The sequence below is a fragment of the Spea bombifrons genome, chromosome 11 (genome assembly GCF_027358695.1).
Source record: "Spea bombifrons isolate aSpeBom1 chromosome 11, aSpeBom1.2.pri, whole genome shotgun sequence".
In the NCBI taxonomy this organism is placed as follows: Eukaryota; Metazoa; Chordata; class Amphibia; order Anura; family Pelobatidae; genus Spea; species Spea bombifrons.
Window position 1 is genome coordinate 13,084,288 of NC_071097.1, and position 18,953 is coordinate 13,103,240.

At 38.6% G+C, this 18,953-nt stretch overlaps 1 protein-coding gene across 1 annotated transcript; it reads left to right on the forward strand.

Annotated features, from left to right (window-relative positions):
* The first annotated feature begins 2 nt into the window (after positions 1 to 2).
* Positions 3 to 14,295, forward strand: FAM149B1 (family with sequence similarity 149 member B1). Its single transcript, XM_053451307.1, has 15 exons — positions 3 to 108; positions 644 to 725; positions 1,309 to 1,416; positions 3,359 to 3,467; positions 3,922 to 4,064; positions 6,552 to 6,671; positions 7,328 to 7,489; positions 8,195 to 8,382; positions 8,776 to 8,909; positions 10,031 to 10,143; positions 10,611 to 10,829; positions 11,519 to 11,639; positions 12,311 to 12,392; positions 13,564 to 13,686; positions 14,156 to 14,295. The coding sequence occupies exons 2-15, from the start codon at positions 667 to 669 to the stop codon at positions 14,227 to 14,229; spliced, it is 1,755 nt and encodes a 584-aa protein (XP_053307282.1). The 5' UTR covers positions 3 to 108; positions 644 to 666; the 3' UTR covers positions 14,230 to 14,295.
* Positions 14,296 to 18,953: the final 4,658 nt, after the last annotated feature.

Below are 18,953 nucleotides of genomic sequence, written 5' to 3' on the forward strand. Positions count from 1 at the left end.
CGGCCTGACAGCTGCAAAGGGTTGGAACGTGGAAGAAATAAGAAGAACGGGAGTTAGGGGGAAATAATCGAGAGGGTAGCAAGAGAGACAAATGCTCGACATAAGGAGGTGAGGGTCGGAAATGAGTGAGGGGGAAAAGGCGTAATAGGGGGGAGGTGGTGGTCTCGGGACGTGAGAAGCTTAATGTAAGACAAATCACAGTAAAGTTGCAATGGGTGGCAGATGGAAGCAGACAGGAGTGTAAATACTTAGGTAATGTGCTATAATAAAAGAAGAGAATGGGATATCAGGACACAGATGGATCCAATAGTAAATACAGCGACTTACTTCAGTAACCTAATATGAGACAAATTACAATGATTATAACAAACCCCCGAACCGATGACCTCAGTCGCATCGCACTAAAACAGGCTATTCCAGGTTTTACTGTAATTTAATATTTATTGTTTTATATAGGGCTATCTTATTGCACAGCGCTGTACAGGTAAAGGACAGCTTGACAGATGTAATCTCTGGCATGTATACGTTTCTCTAAATTAACATTGCTTTGTGTATATGAGATGGGTTTAAAACAAGATTGCCCAGAGGACAGCATATTTTTGAAAATTGTCAAATAATGATTAATCAATATCGTTTCTTACAGGTGTCAATACTAGAAATGATTGTATGACGCTTAGGATGATTTCTAGATATAAAAGAAAACCCGTCTTGCAGAATCTTCAAATGTGAGTGATATGTTTTGTGGCGTTTGTTTGTGTTTGTTTGTTTTTTTTAATTGGTTTTATTTTGGGTTTAGAGGAATGTCTAACATAACCCACAAAATAGTTAAATGGGCAGCCGCAATGTGCAATTAAAAGTGTAGTGAAGCTAATATAGTGATTCATTATTGTGAATCGATCGTGCTCACATATTCACCATTATTGATGATAAAATCCCTTAACAGAATTCATCAAGTGACACAAAAGTGTAAGGAAATTATTAATACAATTTTTTGTGGTCAATGCAGACTAATGGTTAAAGGACACCAATCATTCATAATGTGAAGATATCACTTTGTGTGTTTTTTTTTTTAATATAAAAAGGTCATTATGGTTGTGAAGTTTAAACATCGTCTTATCTCAGGAATATTCCTGCTGAGTGGACCGTTCCATTGAAAAACTCTCTGTCCTCCCCCTCTCTCTTCTTGGTGTGTGAACACCATTTACATTCAAAACAACATAAATATGTATATGTAATAAACTTTAGTATGTAAAGTCCCAGTCTTCATCTCTGCTGAAGATTATTGGTAATGCTCTGCTTATTTTTTAGTTCAAGTTTTCCAAAAGCCACAGACAATCACCCTTTACTAGACACAGCAGACTCCTTCCTGACGTCCCTCAACACTGAACAATATGCAACATCTTTGCAAAGTGGAAGGTAAAATATCTCATCTGTGCGTATTTGTATTTTATTCCTTGTAAATACATGGAGGAATTCGGCTGAATCCCTACCCCATCCTTTTTTTTTACTCTTTATCTTTCCACCAGATCAAAAGCTTTCAGCAACGTCTCTTGCTTGCCAGAGTTTTTGTGTCCAGGAGTTTTTGTGTCCAGGAGTGTTTGTGTCCAGGAGTGTTTGTGTCCAGGTGTGCTTGTGTCCAGGTGTGCTTGTGTCCAGGTGTGCTTGTGTCCAGGTGTGCTTGTGTCCAGGTGTGCTTGTGTCCAGGAGTGCTTGTGTCCAGGAGTGCTTGTGTCCAGGAGTGCTTGTGTCCAGGAGTGCTTGTGTCCAGGAGTGCTTGTGTCCAGGAGTGCTTGTGTCCAGGAGTGCTTGTGTCCAGGAGTGCTTGTGTCCAGGAGTGCTTGTGTCCAGGAGTGCTTGTGTCCAGGAGTGCTTGTGTCCAGGAGTGCTTGTGTCCAGGAGTGCTTGTGTCCAGGAGTGCTTGTGTGGTTTATTCACAAGAGTTTCAGGGGGTCAATAGAGATCCCCACACGTGAAAACAACCGACTGGCTACTTCAAGCAGCCACAAGTGGTGCACAAATAAGGCCATGTAGGAGGCAGTACATGTCACCTTCTCTTAATATTAAGTACTTATATTTTTTGTACAGGTTGAAGAATGCTTAGAAAGTGCCTTAATGTGAATTCTTCATTGCTGGGTTTGTATGGGATGCGAAACTGTCCGTGCTTTCATTGTTGTGGGTCAATTAAATGTAGTGGGTAGCCACAATCATGTATCATTACTGTAAATGAACCAATCACCTCTTTGTATTCACTGATTCTGCACTACCCTAACTCTTAGATTGGACCACCATGGCCAGCTACAAACCTTTTATGTAGTGACCCTTCATTATCTATCAATGGCCGAGAATTATCACAAGTGATCTCATATGGATTACGTTTCTTTTTTAATTTTATAACATTAATTTTATTTATAACCTTATGAATTGTAATCTGATCAATGATTTGTGACCACCCTTTGGGTCACTAAACTGCACCTCACACTATTCTCTAACCCCTGAGTATAAGCATTAAGCTTGATTTGTTATTTTTATGCTAGTTCACTTTGAGATAGTTATCCCCTCCAAATCACAAGGTGTGCTTGTTTTTGGTTCAACTGTGAAAATGTATGGTCTTGAAACTGCTTTGAGCACCCATGTTGTGACCCATCAGTTATGTGATATAACACGCATATGGTATTGATTTTTTTCAGGAGGCTTTGGTAATTCATATGTAATATATTTTTATTTTGTTCAGATAACATTTGAAATGCATAATCCTATATCCTAATACTGTTCTGCACAAAGGCTTAAAAAACATATTTCAAGGTTATTTGTGACTCACAATGTAAATAAGAAGAAGAACTTTGATTGCTTGCACCTTTGGGTAAAAAAACCATAATAGACAATTTTGTCTTATTTTTATTTTTGTATTACATTGGAATGTTGTAGTAAAAACATTTAATAAAATCAATTTCTTTGAACCAATCTCTTGCATTTTGGTAATTTTATAGTATGAAAGTATGTAATAAAAAAAAATTATACTTAAATCTTTATATCTCCCAAGATGCAAGTAAAATACTAATAAAAAGTTGGGCTTCTGAAAAAAAAAACTCAACAATATATAGTTTTCCAAGTGAACATTTTTCTCAGTAATCGCAGTTAAACAAAAGAAAGCGAAAATAGTTGAAAATGTTCCGGCCTCTAATGGTAGGAAACTTTGCAGCTGCCTGGCACTCAAAGGGTTAATTAAAATGGGCTAATAAGATGTATCATCAAGCAAACTATTGAAAAGAGGCCTGGTCTCTATGTAGGGCTCTATGTTTACATATCTGTGAGGAAAAGTGTTGTTAAACAGCTCTATGTGTTTGTACTTTCTAAGCAGGTCAGAAGCTTCACGATCAGCTGAGAACTCTCAGGATTCCTGGCTGGAATATCAGAGAGGAACAGGATTTTCCACCGATAACAGCTCAGTGGTATCTTGGGGCTTTGACGTACGTACTTCATATATATAAATGTTAATTTATGTCTCAAAGGTGTGGTTTATTAAACTTTCACATATTTATTTGTCACACTTTTTGTGTCTGACTCATATTCAATTACAGGTGTTTTTTCACTGTACAGAGCCTCTAGCTTTAAAAATAATATATATATATTTACATTATTGTGGTTATCTCCTGATATTTTGAAGTTCACATAAAACCAAATTATATTATTGTATACAGACAGTATGTTGTCCCCTACACCCTTACAGCAGTAGCATTTGTTTAGCAATGGCGATTGGGTAAAAGGGGTGGCATTTTGTAACATTAGTTTGATTTGCTTTCTATATTCCAACCTCTGAGGTTATATCCGCTGGCCTAGTTCATGTAGATAAATTCCTTATTGCCCATCCTATTCTTAGGTCAGAAGAATTAAAATTCTGAGTTGCTTATCTGTTGTTTGTAGGAGTTTGACCAGGCTGCCACACGGCAAATGCAAAGAATATTCAAACACATTGATGAACTACTTTATGAAGAGAAAGCCAGCCCACTTGTAGAAGACCTTCAGGAAGAGTGTCAGCAGTGGACATCACGCTTTCCGCATTTGAGGTATTTTAGGAATTGAGTGGCTTTTTAAACTGGAGCCTGGGTGGGGCGGTAAAGATAGAATATAAAGGGGTAGTTCGTGTAGGTTCAGGGCCTAGCTTTGGGAAATTGTGAAAGGAATGGTGGGATCTGCATAGATCAGGGATTGATACATTTGGTTTGGATCTAGTAGCTAGCCAAAAAAGGAGCCAGCTATTTTTTCTTCCCCAATCATGTCTTTATTTTCCTGACATCTGGGGTTTGTCAAGCCTTGCTTTACACTAACATTTGCACACTCAACACCATACAGTAAAATACACAACCTAACATCTTATGCTCACAAGCTGTAACAACTTACAGTAACACACGCTAACATTCTAATGCTAATGCCATACTGTAACATAAACAACACCATACATGCTAGCACCACACACACACACACACACACACACACTGGCTAACACTATACATATCTAAAATTACACTAACACTATGGAGACATACACATTAAACCTGGCACTACAATAAAGTAGACTTACCGACTCTGGCACTATACATTCACACACACACACTAACTCTAGCACTATACATAGACATACACACTGATACTACAGTATCCACAGCACCACTGCCTATCCTCTACCATCGTGAATCCGGCACCCTATGCTTCCCTTCGGGGGTGAGGCGAGTGCCGTGAGTTGCGTGACCCCACTGTGATTCATGATGGCAACCCTGCAAAACCCTGGGTTTGTCCAGCCATGGCATAGATACAGAAATAGCTAAACGACAACCTGTGACACATAGGTTGAAAAATAGTAGCTTGAGAGTGGTATGTACAAATGCCGGTAGTTTAGTGAATAGGATCCCTGTACTTAGTGCATTGATAACAAGCGATAATGTGGTTTTAGTGGCAATTATTAAGCCAAATGATAGGGATGCTGCTATATTAGGATACATTTTATACAGAAAGGATAGAGATGGCAGGAAAGGAGGAGGTGTTGCTCTTAGTGGAAGAAATAGCTTAAAGGTAAATCTAATACAAGGTAAACTTAGAGACAGTTTGGGTATCTTTAGAACTGAGTAACAAAGTGTCATTGGTGTGATATATAGACCCCATGGACATACAAAGGAGCTCAACCATCTGTTAGTAAGTTAAGAAATTACTAAAATGTCAAGGTGGGGTTATCATTATATAAGACTTTAATCTCCCTGATTAGAAAACCAAATGGCTAGGCCATCCAGAAGTAAAGATATCCTTAATTCTTTATAGGGATTGGGTGTGGGACAATTGGTAGAGTAGCTGAGAAGGAAGGATTTCAGTTTAGCTAGATTTAGTATTTAGAAATTGAGATTTGTTTTTGGATGTCACTGTCGGTGATCATCTTTCAGTGTGGTTTAATATAAGGACAGGTTTTATTGAACCACACTAAAACTTTTTTGATTTCAGAAAGGCCAGGTTAACAAAAACAACAAAAACTTTTTTTACACATATAAGTGAAAGTAGAAAACATAAATCATGAATAAACAAAAGACAAATGAAAGGAGGTAAATGAGGTTAGAAATTTAGTCGGCTGCTTAAATAAATTCTTCTGTTCCATTTTTACAAAGGAAGGTGAGGGAGCTCAGTTAGCAAAAAGAAATAGGGTGGCATGTAAAACAAGCGTCATTACAGAGGAAGAAGTCTAACGTGAACTAACCAAAGTAAATGCAGACAAATCCATGGGACCCACTTTGGACACCACCAAAGTCATTAGAAGAGCTACAGACGATCCTAGCAAAACTGCTACCTGGCTTTTTTAACCAGTCGCTATTGGCAGGAGTAGTTCCAGAAGACTGGAAATTGGGAATGTTAGTTCTGCGTCACAAAAAATAGCAGGGAAGACTCAGCCAACTACAGACCAGTAATTCTTAAATCAGTAGTTATTATCAGTAGCAATTTTATGGAAACCGTGCTAACGGATAGGACTGAATTAACCATAATTAACAGCAGATGTTTACAACAAAAAGACCCTATCAAACACTGTATTTTTTTGACTGGGTAACTAAAGTAAAAGACCAAGTGAGAGCAACCGATAAAGCCTATCTAGATTTCAGTAAGACATTTGACGCTGACCCACATAGCAAATGTATAAATAAATTGTAGTCTTTGGGTTTGGATGTCAAAATATTTGAATGAATGATGCAGTGACAGAAGGTTGTAGTTAATGGTGTATATTCGACGGGGTACCTCTGGGATTAGTATTGGGATCAGTATTAATAATTAATAATAATATTTTAATTAGTGATATAGGATGTCTCAATGATAAGGTATGTCTTATTGGAAATGATACAGAAGTCTGCAACAAAGTAGACCTTCCAAGTGGAGCAAGTCAAATGGCAAATGATTTAAGTAAATTAGATGTATGGTCAAGGGTCTGGCACCTGCAGTTTGATGTTGACAAATGTGAAAAAAGGAATGTATAGTGAGTATTTAATAAGTAAATAGTTGTTTCACCTTTTTTAATGTTACAGGATACAAGGGAAACAAATATTAGCACCTTCAGATGATGGCTATAGCTGGCATCCCAGTTACCCACGTTCAGCATCTGCATCTACTCCAAAAGGTTGTGCCAGTGCAAGAGATGTCAGCGAGTGAGTAGTTTGTCTAAAGATATGCCAGTGTAAATGTTTGTGTTTTTTGGGGGAAAGCATTTATCAAAGAGATCTGTGTCCCCGGTGTTACAGATTCTGTCCCTCTGCTTTCTTATGTGGTTACTTGAAGAGCTCTTCTCGGCCGTTATGACTGAAGACTGGCAAGGAAGCAGAGAACAAGATATCAGTGCAAGTTAAATGACAGGTTCTATTTTTCATGGAGGGCCCAGAGGTGAAGAGATTATTGACCCCTTTGGGACCCTGGTATTCCCTGCTCTCCTTTCACTGAAAGGGAAAATGGGGTCTATTTACAAAAGGCTGGAGAGTTTGCAACAGTGTTGTAATGTCAACTCCCTAAGTTCATTATTCATTATAGAGTGCAAACACAGCAAGGAAGGCTGAGCGTAATGTGTAATTCATTTGGACTTTGCATTATACTGAGCCAAGTGAGCCTTTCCTACAGCAGAAGCTAATTGGGGATGGCCCTTTATAATGAATTCTTCAATTAGAGTGTTGAAACCATAACTCTCCCTTTAGAAAGTAGACACAAGTAGTCCATAACTGTTTTTGAATTATACAAATGTACATGCCAAACAGAAACAATGCATCGATGTGTTGCCCCTGTCCAATACTGTTACCCTTTTCTTGTTTTTCAGGCTGGGTGTTTTTGGTTCGAGATGTTCATTTGCCATTGCAAATGATCCAAATACTGATGTCTCTTTTTGCTTGGGTAGCGATAAAGAGTTAGAGGATGATGTAGGGGTGATCGTGTCCGAAGGTGTTATGGAAGAATATTTAGCTTTTGACTGCAGAAATAAGTGAGTAATGTTTTTTCTTAGAAACCGTTCAAAGTTCCTGTCTAAAGCTAATGGAAAAGCTATACTGGTTTAATGGCAATGGGAATGGTTTTTTGAGGAAAGCATTTATCTAATTATCAAAATGTATGTTTTGTGAAACCCTAAGACATTTGAACCTTGCTGGCACACCTGGGGTTTAAAGAAGGTCGCACAGATGCTCACACAGAACCAATATGCTAATCATTGTTTTCATTACATGTTTTGAAATTATTCGTTAATTCTAAATAGCTCTCAATAAATGAATAAAGCAGACTTTATCAAACCAAAAATGGGTTGTTTCCTGTAGAAAATATTTTAGTATGCAACAGAACGGAACTGCTCACATAAAGCTCTTTGGGCATGGTGGGATTAGAATTGTCCTTCCATAATAATTATTCTGTGGCCATGGGGGCTGTAGTTTCAGAAGTAGCTTTGTGGCTACCAGGGCTGGCTCTAAGGTTTGTAGAGTCCTAGGTGGATCTAACTCCCAAGCACTTGATTACAACCGCAGATGGAAAAGGTGGACGTCCTTCACCAGCTTGGTGGCCTGTATAGTGCGGCCAGTTGTGTTGGCTACTGCTGTAATATTTTCTAATTTAACTCTTTTAGCTCCATGTCCACTTGTTCTTTTTTTTTAGATAAACATAGCAGTTTTCAAGCCGGTAAGCAGAATTATTTCTTTCACAGAGACGATGAGCTGTTTGAATGGTCTAGAGCTGCTTCCTTAGATACTCTGAAAATGGGCCATCCTCCAATATCTCCAAAATACTGCAACAAGGTGGCTGTTTTGGCTTTTCTGTTTGATGACGTCTGGAGAGAAGTGGTAGGGAGCTTGGAAGAGCTTGTCTGCAGGCATTGGGAGGAATCGATTACAGGTAAGATGACATTTGACCCCACCAGTAAATGCCTTTATGAAACAGCCTCTTTATTTAGTAATACTTACTCAGGGGGTAAATGGGATATTATTAGTATTATTTATTATTTATGTTTGCTGTGTCACGTAGACACGTTAGGATAGATGTAAGTATCCAGTGTATTGACCTGGACCACTTTAGAAATGCATGTACGCACTCTCCAATCATGCAGAATTATCAAAATCTCCATTCCTATAAGGCCTTAAAATATGTTTAATGGTATTTCTGGTTGGAACTATAAAACCTCACGTTCATGAGTCATTCACATTATTTTGTTATTTTTTGGATATTCTTCCTCAGTCTCAGATAAATCATAAGTTAATTCATGTTATTACTTTTTCTTTTATTCTTTAGATGACGACACACATGCCATAACTATCAAGACAACTAGGGTAGAATGTGTTAATCTGTATGCACCATCTCAACGTCTTCCGCTTGTCCTCCCACCAGTTACTAATGCCAGAATTCCTGCCATCTCCCCAAAGCTGGTAAGATGCACTCTTTTGACTCTTTTTCTGTGCTATCTAAGAAAGTCTCTGCTTACAATTCTTAAAGTGCATTGGAAACTTCAAACTTAAAGATACCGTATAACTAATAGCTCAGCTTTTATTCTGTGTGCATGTGTATTTGTTTTGTTAAACATGATATTTTAAATGTATTAGTATACTTTATCTCAGCTGGCCCTAGATGACACGTTCATTTACTATTATGAAAGTGGTAATTTTGTATTTATCTACTGGATAATTTTATTACTGTTAAAATTACTGTTATATTTTTATGGTCATTCTTTTCATGTTATCCCTATGATGCTGATACGATTGTGTGTGTGTATATGTGTATATATAAATATATATATATAAATACGTAAAACAAACTCCGAAAAATAGTTACCTGATCCCAAACACCTGTGCTTATTTAGACAAATGAAGGTTTTTAGTTTCACTCCAATGGCCATTAAAATGGAAGCTCGCCTGCCACGTCACGGCAAACCTCTTAGGCGAGTCCTACACTAAACAATTCACCTCGCTGCTGTGAGCTAAAAGTAAAAATCTCTAATGAGACAGAGGGATATTATTAGAAGATATATAATCTCAGTTCTGTTTGTTTCTTTCCTCCTTTTTTTTTTTTATCCCCATGTGTTTTGGCTTTTGTTAACCCCTTAGCATCCATTGACGGGTCAGGTACGTCATGCAAAAACAGTCACTTAACGACCAATGACGTGCCTGTTTCATTAAACAAGCTTAGAAAGTAATCTACGATCACTTTCTTCGCTTAAACGGCATTAAGGGCCCGTTTTAAAAGAGTTTAGGAGGCGATCAACCGTCGGTCCCAAAGGGTACAAAAGGTTAAAAAACAGTCCTTAAGGTGTTCATATGCTAGCATTCAAAGTGTAACCACACAGCTAAAGAACAGAAAACATTTTCGTGTATGTATGGCTGAAAGTATTCCAAGTATAAGCAGAGTTATTAAAATTATTTGCCGTAACTTGTTCTTTGCTACCACATTATGCTGATAAGAACAAAAACATTCGAATAGCATAGTTCGGGTTTTTTTTTCTGGTCTGCTTTTTGTCAACAGTGTGCAGTAACCGGTTATTATTATTTTGCAGTCCACTCACTCTCATGGTGGAAATATTGCAGCTCCACGACATCTTAACGACTTAATGGTTATTCATGGGATCCCTCTACAACAGAGAAATCTGCCTCTAATGGAAAAAGTTCTGTGAGTGCTGGTGACCCCTGTACTGATTAGTACCTTCAAGCTTTTAAAATAATGTGATTTGTAAATTGAGATACTGCAAATTCTGTGTCCATCTTTGTTGACTCAACTGCTGCTGTGATTGATTTGTAGTTTTCTGCACGTTAAAATTGGTCAAAATATACATAACACTACTAAATGAAACTTACAACCGCTCATTTTATTGCTCATATGCCTCAGCTTAATTTCTCTGTGGCAGCACAACATGGAGTTGTGTTACAACAAGCAACTATTATTTAAGGCCGATAATGATTCTGAGTGACTGACTTCTCCAGAGATAAAGATTAAAATGTGCACATGAGTCTAGAACATTTTAGATTGTTTTGATGTAAATCTTTGATGCAAATAGAATGTGTTTCGGATAAGAAGTACACATTTTTAAATTTTTAAATACATTTCTGATCGCATACCTGTGATTTCAAACTCCACAGGGATTCCGGGGAGAAGTCTCCATTGAGACCCACATCTGCCGCCGTAATCTCTGGCAAACCACGCCAAGGTCGCTCTCTGGAGCATAGCTCCTCATCTTTGTCTCATAATACTTCATCAGCTAGAAGGCGCAACCCTCCACGAACTTTACATCCCATCAACAACAATCCCTCTAGGTCTGGGACACCAAAGATGGAAGAAGTCATCAAGGGAACACGACTGTAAGTTTGGGAAGCATTTTTTTCTGATGCATAAAAATCATGTATTGTTTGCTCAACAGTATATTGTAGATGAGGTACATTATGCAGGAGTAAAGAACCGGATGAAAACAGCCACATTCGTAAATATTACACCTGTTTGTAATATACCAATCATGTTTCTCTCCCCCCCCACTTAAGTATTAATTTAAAACCAAATCTGTGAGATTAACTGTTTCATCTCCCCTGTGCCCATTAGGGTGAATAACTCTTAAGTGGTCGTCTTCACTTGACTAATTTTGCAATATTTTACTGAAGCACCATCATCACGCCCAAAGTTGTTTTTGTTTTTTTGTTTTTTTATAAATAAGCAATAGTGATGTGTTAAATTCTGTGGTTTTATTTTAAAAAAAATTCTATGGAAAATTAAACTCACTAAATTCAAATATATGTAGATGGCTTTTTGTTTGTTTTATATTTAATTCGCCCATATGGAATAGAGGAGGTATTTCGCTTCTCTCGCCTTCCTGCATCTATGCAAAGTATAGCAAACTGGCAGCTCTCCAGCACAACCTTGTCCCAAGCATTTGAGATGAGAATTTTACTTTAATAGCATCTTAAAAATGATTCTATATTTCAATCTGCTTACCTACTCAAGTCTTCGATATCACAAGGCTACATACGTTGATATATTTTGTTTTTATTGTTATCAGTCACGCTACGTATGACCAGATGCCATGTTCCCCTTTGTCTTTCAACCGAAACAACCTCCTGCCACCGATTGGCACTACGGACTTAGAACGTCAAAGTACACAGGGATCGCAGAGACAGACGGTGAATATTACATACTATACTTGCTAAAATGTCCAGTAGTATCCATTAATATTTTTGATGTAAAAATCAACAGTACCACCTCCCTTGCGTTTTTTTAGCTGCAGTGTTGTAACCTTTCTTTCTGCGCCTTGGATTTCTTTAGTTACAGCAAAATGGAGAATTTAATGGCACCTCATTACGTCAGCAGAAGTATATCATACAGCTAGAACTAAATCCATCTAGCTTTTGTTGGACCGAATTTCCCAGTATGCTTGATGGTCTTGGAATTTGGGATTATGGCAACTAAGGAGGGTCACAACCAAACAGCTTTTCTCTGTAAAACAGTTTCTAAACATTTTTCCAACCAAGTACCACAGTCACTGATTTAGCCAAGAATTCCATATTTACAACTTTTACATGTTTTTAGAATGAACAGCTCTGAAATATCTTCACCTTATCAAACAGATTTTGAGGTTTCCCTGGACGCATATGGGATGCCCCAGTGCCTACCTACTTATGTCCAAACCATTCTGATTTGGGTTGCATCATTTCTAGTTTGTCCTGAACAGTATTTTATTGAGAGGCATCCTATACGGTTCTATGTTTTGTGGGGAGACGATAGGCATATGATCACTAGTGTGTAATGTACAAATATGTGCATTTGTAACATATATTCTACTTATTTTTTTCAGCCAGATACCCAATTGGAGCGATCCTTTGTAGTTTCTGATCACAGAAATACTTTTCAGAATAGAAGAGGATCTGATGGAGTAGGTGAGATCTTTCTACTACTTTTAATTACTTACCTGCATCTTGATTTAGTTACAGTGGAGGTATTGTGTTTCCCATACAAACCTTTGTACACCCTTTGTACCGGCTTTGTGGCAAAGGGATTAAACCTCTGAAAATCCAAATGAGTTGAGGAAAGTCTCAATATTCAAGAAACATGGAATTTGATGGCCGCTAAGAAAGAACCATTCGACCCATCGAGTCTGTCCATTTTTCCTCTTGTAAGACTCAACACAAATCTTGATCAGTCCTTTTCTTAGATTCAAGATAACTACATGCCTTTCCCATGCATATTTAAATTCCCTCTCTGCGTTACCCTCTACCACTTGATGAGAGGTTGTTCCGTTTACCTGCCATTCACTTGGTAAAGTAAAACGTCCTTACGTTACAGCTAAGCTTCTGACCGTCTAGTTTTAAACTATGCCCTCTAGTTCTTACATTTCTCCTCTGAAATTAACTTTTGTCCTGTAATTGAACTCCCTTTAAATATTGAAATCACACCTTCCTCCCTTTTTATTCCTCCAAGCTATACATATTGACATAGTGTTTCCTGATATTTTTTATTCTGCAGATACTTACACTTTTCCTCGGGGGCCTCTTTTTTAACTGTTAATTATGTGTATAACACTTAAGCTTTATTTCTACCTGTATACACCTGTCAGATTACCTCTGGAAAAACATAAACCCTGTACGCAATGAGGTAACAAGCTTCTTTTGGTTTTGATCTTCAGCTGGGGCTTTTTGGCTAATGACGTTCTTATGGGGACAGGGTAATGTATTGTGCATGACTGTCCCTCCAGTACACATCATACAAAGCTCTATCTCAAAGCAATCTGTAAGGTGTAGAGAGTAGGAAGCAATGCCCAATAGAAAAAAAAAACAAAGTAAACAAGCAAATCTTTAGTGCACTTCTGTCATTACGATGAGACCATTTTCCTTTAATGCTGGTTAGCCTATGGTCAGTATCCATACTCTAAAAGGGGTCTATTCACTAAAGACGTGTACAGGAATAATTTCAGATTAGTCTGATGTGATGAACACATATAACTACAGGTAAACAGCAGGTGTAGCTTTGGGTATCCTCTGTCTGGCAGGTGTTAAGGCTTATCTAGAATCTATCTCCACATTAACAAAACTTTAACGCTTTTTAAGGCAGATTCTATCAGCATTGGTGTAACTGGGATCAGTTTAGGCACAGCTAGTGCATCTTCTGCCAGGTCTGTTCAATGGGGCCATTCTTTCAATGAATTCAAAGCCGTGAGAGAAGCTCACTCCTCAGGTAGGATATTCAAGATTGTTTAATGTAGACAGTGACTGTTTACTCTGCAGTGCGTGTATGTTCTCTGTAGTCACTGCCAATTTACTACATGAGCCTATGGTTAATAAGAGGCGGCAAAAATATAGCACAGTTTATACAAAAAAAAAACCAATTTCAGCTCTTTGTGGCAGGGAAGTTCTATATATATGCTGCCCACCAGAGTATTTTAGAATATATAAAAAAAAAAACTTTCTGGACTCTGTTTCAGGCGTTTTCTTCATCTTTGTGATGGGGTTCCATTTATATAATTGAGATCCGTTCTATATGTATTTTTCATAAATAAATCAATAAAATGCATGTGCATGAGTATAATTCATGGAAATTAAATAAAACTTATATAGATGGCATTGAGTACATTGCATTTGATAAAACTGAATATATATTAGATTTTTTAAATGAAAATCTTTTACTGTTTCTCTTGCTTTTATAGGAATCTCATTACATTTGCCACTAAGATCACACAGCCGGGGAGGATTTCTTACAAGAAGTAGACAAGGACTATAGGATTTTCCTGCATGATTTTCAGTGTGAAAATATATATTTTTTTACTACTAAATATCTGTTTAACAAGATTTTTTTTAAAAAAAATGCCAAATGTTGCATAGATGTTCCCCTCAACTGGTAGGGCACATTAGTATCTGTTACACAGGATCTTTCCAAAGTCACCTTAAAATGCTAAAAAAGGTCAGCACAGTTTTAGGCAATAAATATCTGTAAGGAAACATTCAACCAACTTTTCAAGGCTCACCAAAGCCTTAAAAGCACCTTTAGCCAAAAAAGTAAATTTCCAGTTATGCAGAACAACATAAATGTGTTATGTTTATAAATAAAATGTAAAGACATTTATGTTTGTAAGTGTTTACTAGTAAAACTAGGACATTTTAAAGTACGAACACATAAATAACAGTAGTTAATGTAGAAAATACAGGCAATGTGTATTTACCCTAGTCTGACTGCTAGAAGAAAATGTCATTTTGAGAGTTACCATGAGGTCATTATGACACCTTCACAAAATATAGGAAACTGGATTCCCCAGCTCCACAGGTGGTAGAAGCAGTTTCTTGTTAAGTGGACTGACACAAATCATAGCAGCCTGCCTTTATCATTATCACAGCATATTGCAGTTTTAATGTATTAGTAAATTAATTTACTAAATTTATTTTAACTATTCAAGCCTCACCTTTAAATTAAAACCCTGAGTTCTCCGTTTAGTAGGGTTCTATTGAATTTTGGCTTTGATTTTGACATTTTGGATACTTTTAGAATAGTTGGAATACCTTTCATTACAAATTTTTTCTACTGTTTTCAGTGTCTCACTTTAGGTTTTGACGAATACAACAGGAATTCCGTACACAGATTGTATTGTATAATGGCACCAAGCATTATTTCACTTTTCAAGTTGCTTATTTTTTTCCAGCACACTTCAGGTTTCTGACGTATGTAGTATAAAATAGAAATATATATTTTTATAAATGTCATACTCGTATAGACCCAAGAGGGTTTGAAAATGAATGTATGCAGATTATTTATGCAATATGACTATATTATGAGCCTGAGATAATATCTAATTTGTGATCAGGCTTTGCCAGCTATGATATTCTTACTATTGTTAGCCCACAAACATTCTCTGTCTGGACAACTTTAGAAAAATACCGATTATAAGACGACCCCCCAAAATTCGAATTTTAATTTAGAAAAAAATAAAAGCCTAAGACTACCCTATAAGAAAAAAGTTTTATTAGTAAATATTAATTCATATAAACTATTTTTTCATATTTAATAAAAACAACGATTGACAAAAAAGAATTTTTTGTTTTGATTTCCTTTTTTTTTTTGTGCCAACCTGCCCCCAGGTATGCACATCTGCCCCACGGCTTGCTACTCTGCCCCCCATATATGCCTTATACCCCCTATATGCCACTATGCCCCCCAGATATGCCTTATACCCCCTATATGCCACTCTGCCCCCTGATACGACTTATATCCCCTATATGCCAATCTCCCCCCCAGATATGCCTTATTCCCCCTATTTGCCAATATGCTCCCTAATATGCCTTATACCCCCTATATGCCCCCCCGACTTACCAATGCATCCCTAGACTTGTCCCCTATGCTCCAGACTCCCTGGTGTCAAGTGGGCGCAGCCAGTGCACATCTGCACGGTGCTTCCGCCAGGGCTTCTGTGACTGAGCACCGGAAGGCCACATCTTACCGGTGCTCCGTCACAGAAGCCCCTGCGAAAGTGTCGTGTAGCAGCGAAGGTTGTCTGCGTGCTTTGCACAGATATTCACTGGCTGCCAGAGAGGAGGATCCAGGTCCCCTGCAGCGCTGCAGGGGATCCTCCTCTCTGGCAGACAGGGAACGGCTGCGCGATGCACGTAGACAACCTCCGCTGTTGCTTGCCGTTACTTCCACCGGGGCTTCTATGGCGGAGCACCAGAAGGTCATGTCTCACGCTGGCACTCCATCAAAGAAGCCCCGGCAGCAGCGGAGGACCGGGATGTTCAACACTTTTGCGGTGCTGTTTAGTTGTAATTTTCTCCTCTCCCATATAGTGAACCCACACAAGTTATATATTGATTTGTTGATAGCCGGACTCCTGGGCTCCGGCTACCCGGAGCCTTCCCTCGCGGGACGCGGCCAGGACTTCACACTGAGGTCAGGGGGAGGTCCCCTGACATCAGCGGGCAGTCCTGGCCGCGTCTGGAGCCCAGAAGTTTCCAGGTATGCCCAGGTATCAGTCATTGATATGTACTCTCCTACACGCAGTGCCTTCCTAATTTACCTCATCAAAGGGTACCAAAAAAGGCTGCAGTGGCACCAAAACATTGCAAATAAATTAATAGATCTTAACAAAATTAGGAGTTTTATTTTTCATTTGTTTAGCCGAAGGCTATGAAGATTCATATTAACACCCGAAATTGGCAAGTTTTGCATCAGAATGCACATGTCTACTCTCTAATGTGTTGTTGTGGCATAATGAAGGTATAGGAAAATCTTTTGATTAGAGTACAACTCAGTGATCACTCTTCTAAGCAGATGGTTACCTTGATTATGTCATGATAACTGATGGTTCATTCTGTTGTTTTTAAATATTTTATTTACTATGATCGCCACTGTAGCTTGGCACAGTGAACAGCAAGCAGACCACTGTGGTCCTGCATTCCTGATCGCAGTACGTGTGATTAGTCAGCAGGGGGGTTAGCCACAGATCACAAGCGATGGTGCAACTGTATGGGGAGAGTCCAGGCTGTCCTCCCATGAAAAATAAACAAACCTACCTATGATCAAAATAAAGTATAACTGTTATTGTGTATACAGTAGAAAGCTAAGATATCCAAGCACAACATAAAAAAAAAATCCTAGTATACATATAGAGGACTGCTCCCAACCATCTCGGAGGAGTGATTGTTTTAACGGAGACAAGATAGAGTTAGCAAATTGATCAGAGCTGATTTTGCTGACAGCATACTGTATATTAAACAGTAGGTTCCTTGAGGGGAATGATAGTGTATGAATCATCAAATAACTGTGAAGACATGGGAATTCAGGAATTGGTTTATGAATGAGTTAGCTGTAGTACAGTGTCTACCTCCAAGTAGAGTATGATATCAGTCATTTCTCTTTATTGTACAGGGTGGTGTCAGTGATGAAGTCTTTGCACTAATGCTCATAGCATACACTTACTATTAAATTGTACTGTTTTTTTCCTTTTGGGACATAGTTGTCAAACCAGATACACCAAGAGATTAAAATCAGGTTCAGTCCGTTTTAAAATTGTTGCATATTAATCTATTAAGCAAAAGGGTGTTTCAATGTCATTGGATCCTGTTTGCCAGGACATTAATTGAGCTTGAAGGAAGTTGCAACCCACATGCATAGAAATTGTACAGCCAGGAAGTTTGTCTTTACCGCACGACATAACTACATGATAAAATAGTTGTGCATCCTGGAAGGTAGATAAAATACAGTTCGGCCATAAATCAGTTATTTTTTTTACAGGGGATATCATGGTAGGCGCACAGAAATCTTGACATGAAATGAATGAGTAATCTCAACAAAGATGTACACCCATATTTTTAACCACTAAAGAATGCTGTCCCACAAAGCCTATGCATAAACCTTAGGACATCTGTTATTTTATTTTTTCTTCTGCAGGATGACATGTCCTAAAACTTTCTGAATGAAAATCATCTTTATACTTCCTTTTGTGTCACATGCCAATTTTTCCTGATAAAAATTATTAATGATAATTTTACACAATTGATGTACTGTATTATTTCTGGAAAAGTCTGGAGATTTAACAATGTTTTTTCGAATGCTGTATTTAGTAAAACGGATTATATTTGGGAGAGTAAGTTGGGTTTGCGCCAGACATAGTGTCCTTGATGGCCAAAAAGCTCAACTTAAGTCTACCACATGCTTCTGTGGAGTGTACGGCTTAAAGTGGTCCTATGGAGATACTCAAAATTTCCCCTATGAAGCTTTGCAGCTCCTTCAGAGTTTTCTTTGGACAGGTGCTTTTTTTCCCCTTCAATTAGCCCTGCTGTGGACAAACAGTAGGGTTAGGATCCAGATCCCCCCCACAGCGCTGCAGGGGACCTGGATCCTCCTCTCTGGCAGCCGGTGGATCTCTGCGCTATGCAGACAACCCCCAGTGCTGCCAGCACTACTGCCGGGGCTTGTAATGCCCCGCCATAGAAGCCCCAGCAGAAGTGCCGGCATCGCTCAGACGTTCACCGGCTGCCAGAGATGAGAATCCCCCGCAGTGTGGCAGAGGACCTGTATCCCCCTCTCTGGCAGATGGTGAACATCTGTGCAATACGTTCAGACAACTTATGCTGCTGCCGACACTCCCACCAAGGCTTCTATGACGGAGGAAGGGGCGAGCAGCAGGAGAGGTAGTCTAAGCGCATCGCGCAGATGTCCAACGGCTGCCTCTGTTAGACACCAGGGAGTCTGGGGATGCATTGGTAAAGTTTAGCCCTGGATCATCTTAATGTATGTCATCTTAATGCAGCTCAGTATTCTCCCTTACTCGGAGGGATTTTTTATTTTCTTTCAAACTTGGGGGGGGGGGTTCAGTCCTGTACCTTGGAGCTGCAGGTGTCTGCTTGCCAGTGCACTACTGGTGTTTCATCACCTTCTTCACTCTCGAGGAATTGATTCAATTGAAAATCTAATTAGTGGTGAAATTCAGTCCCACGGCATGCTGCTGTAATCCAAAA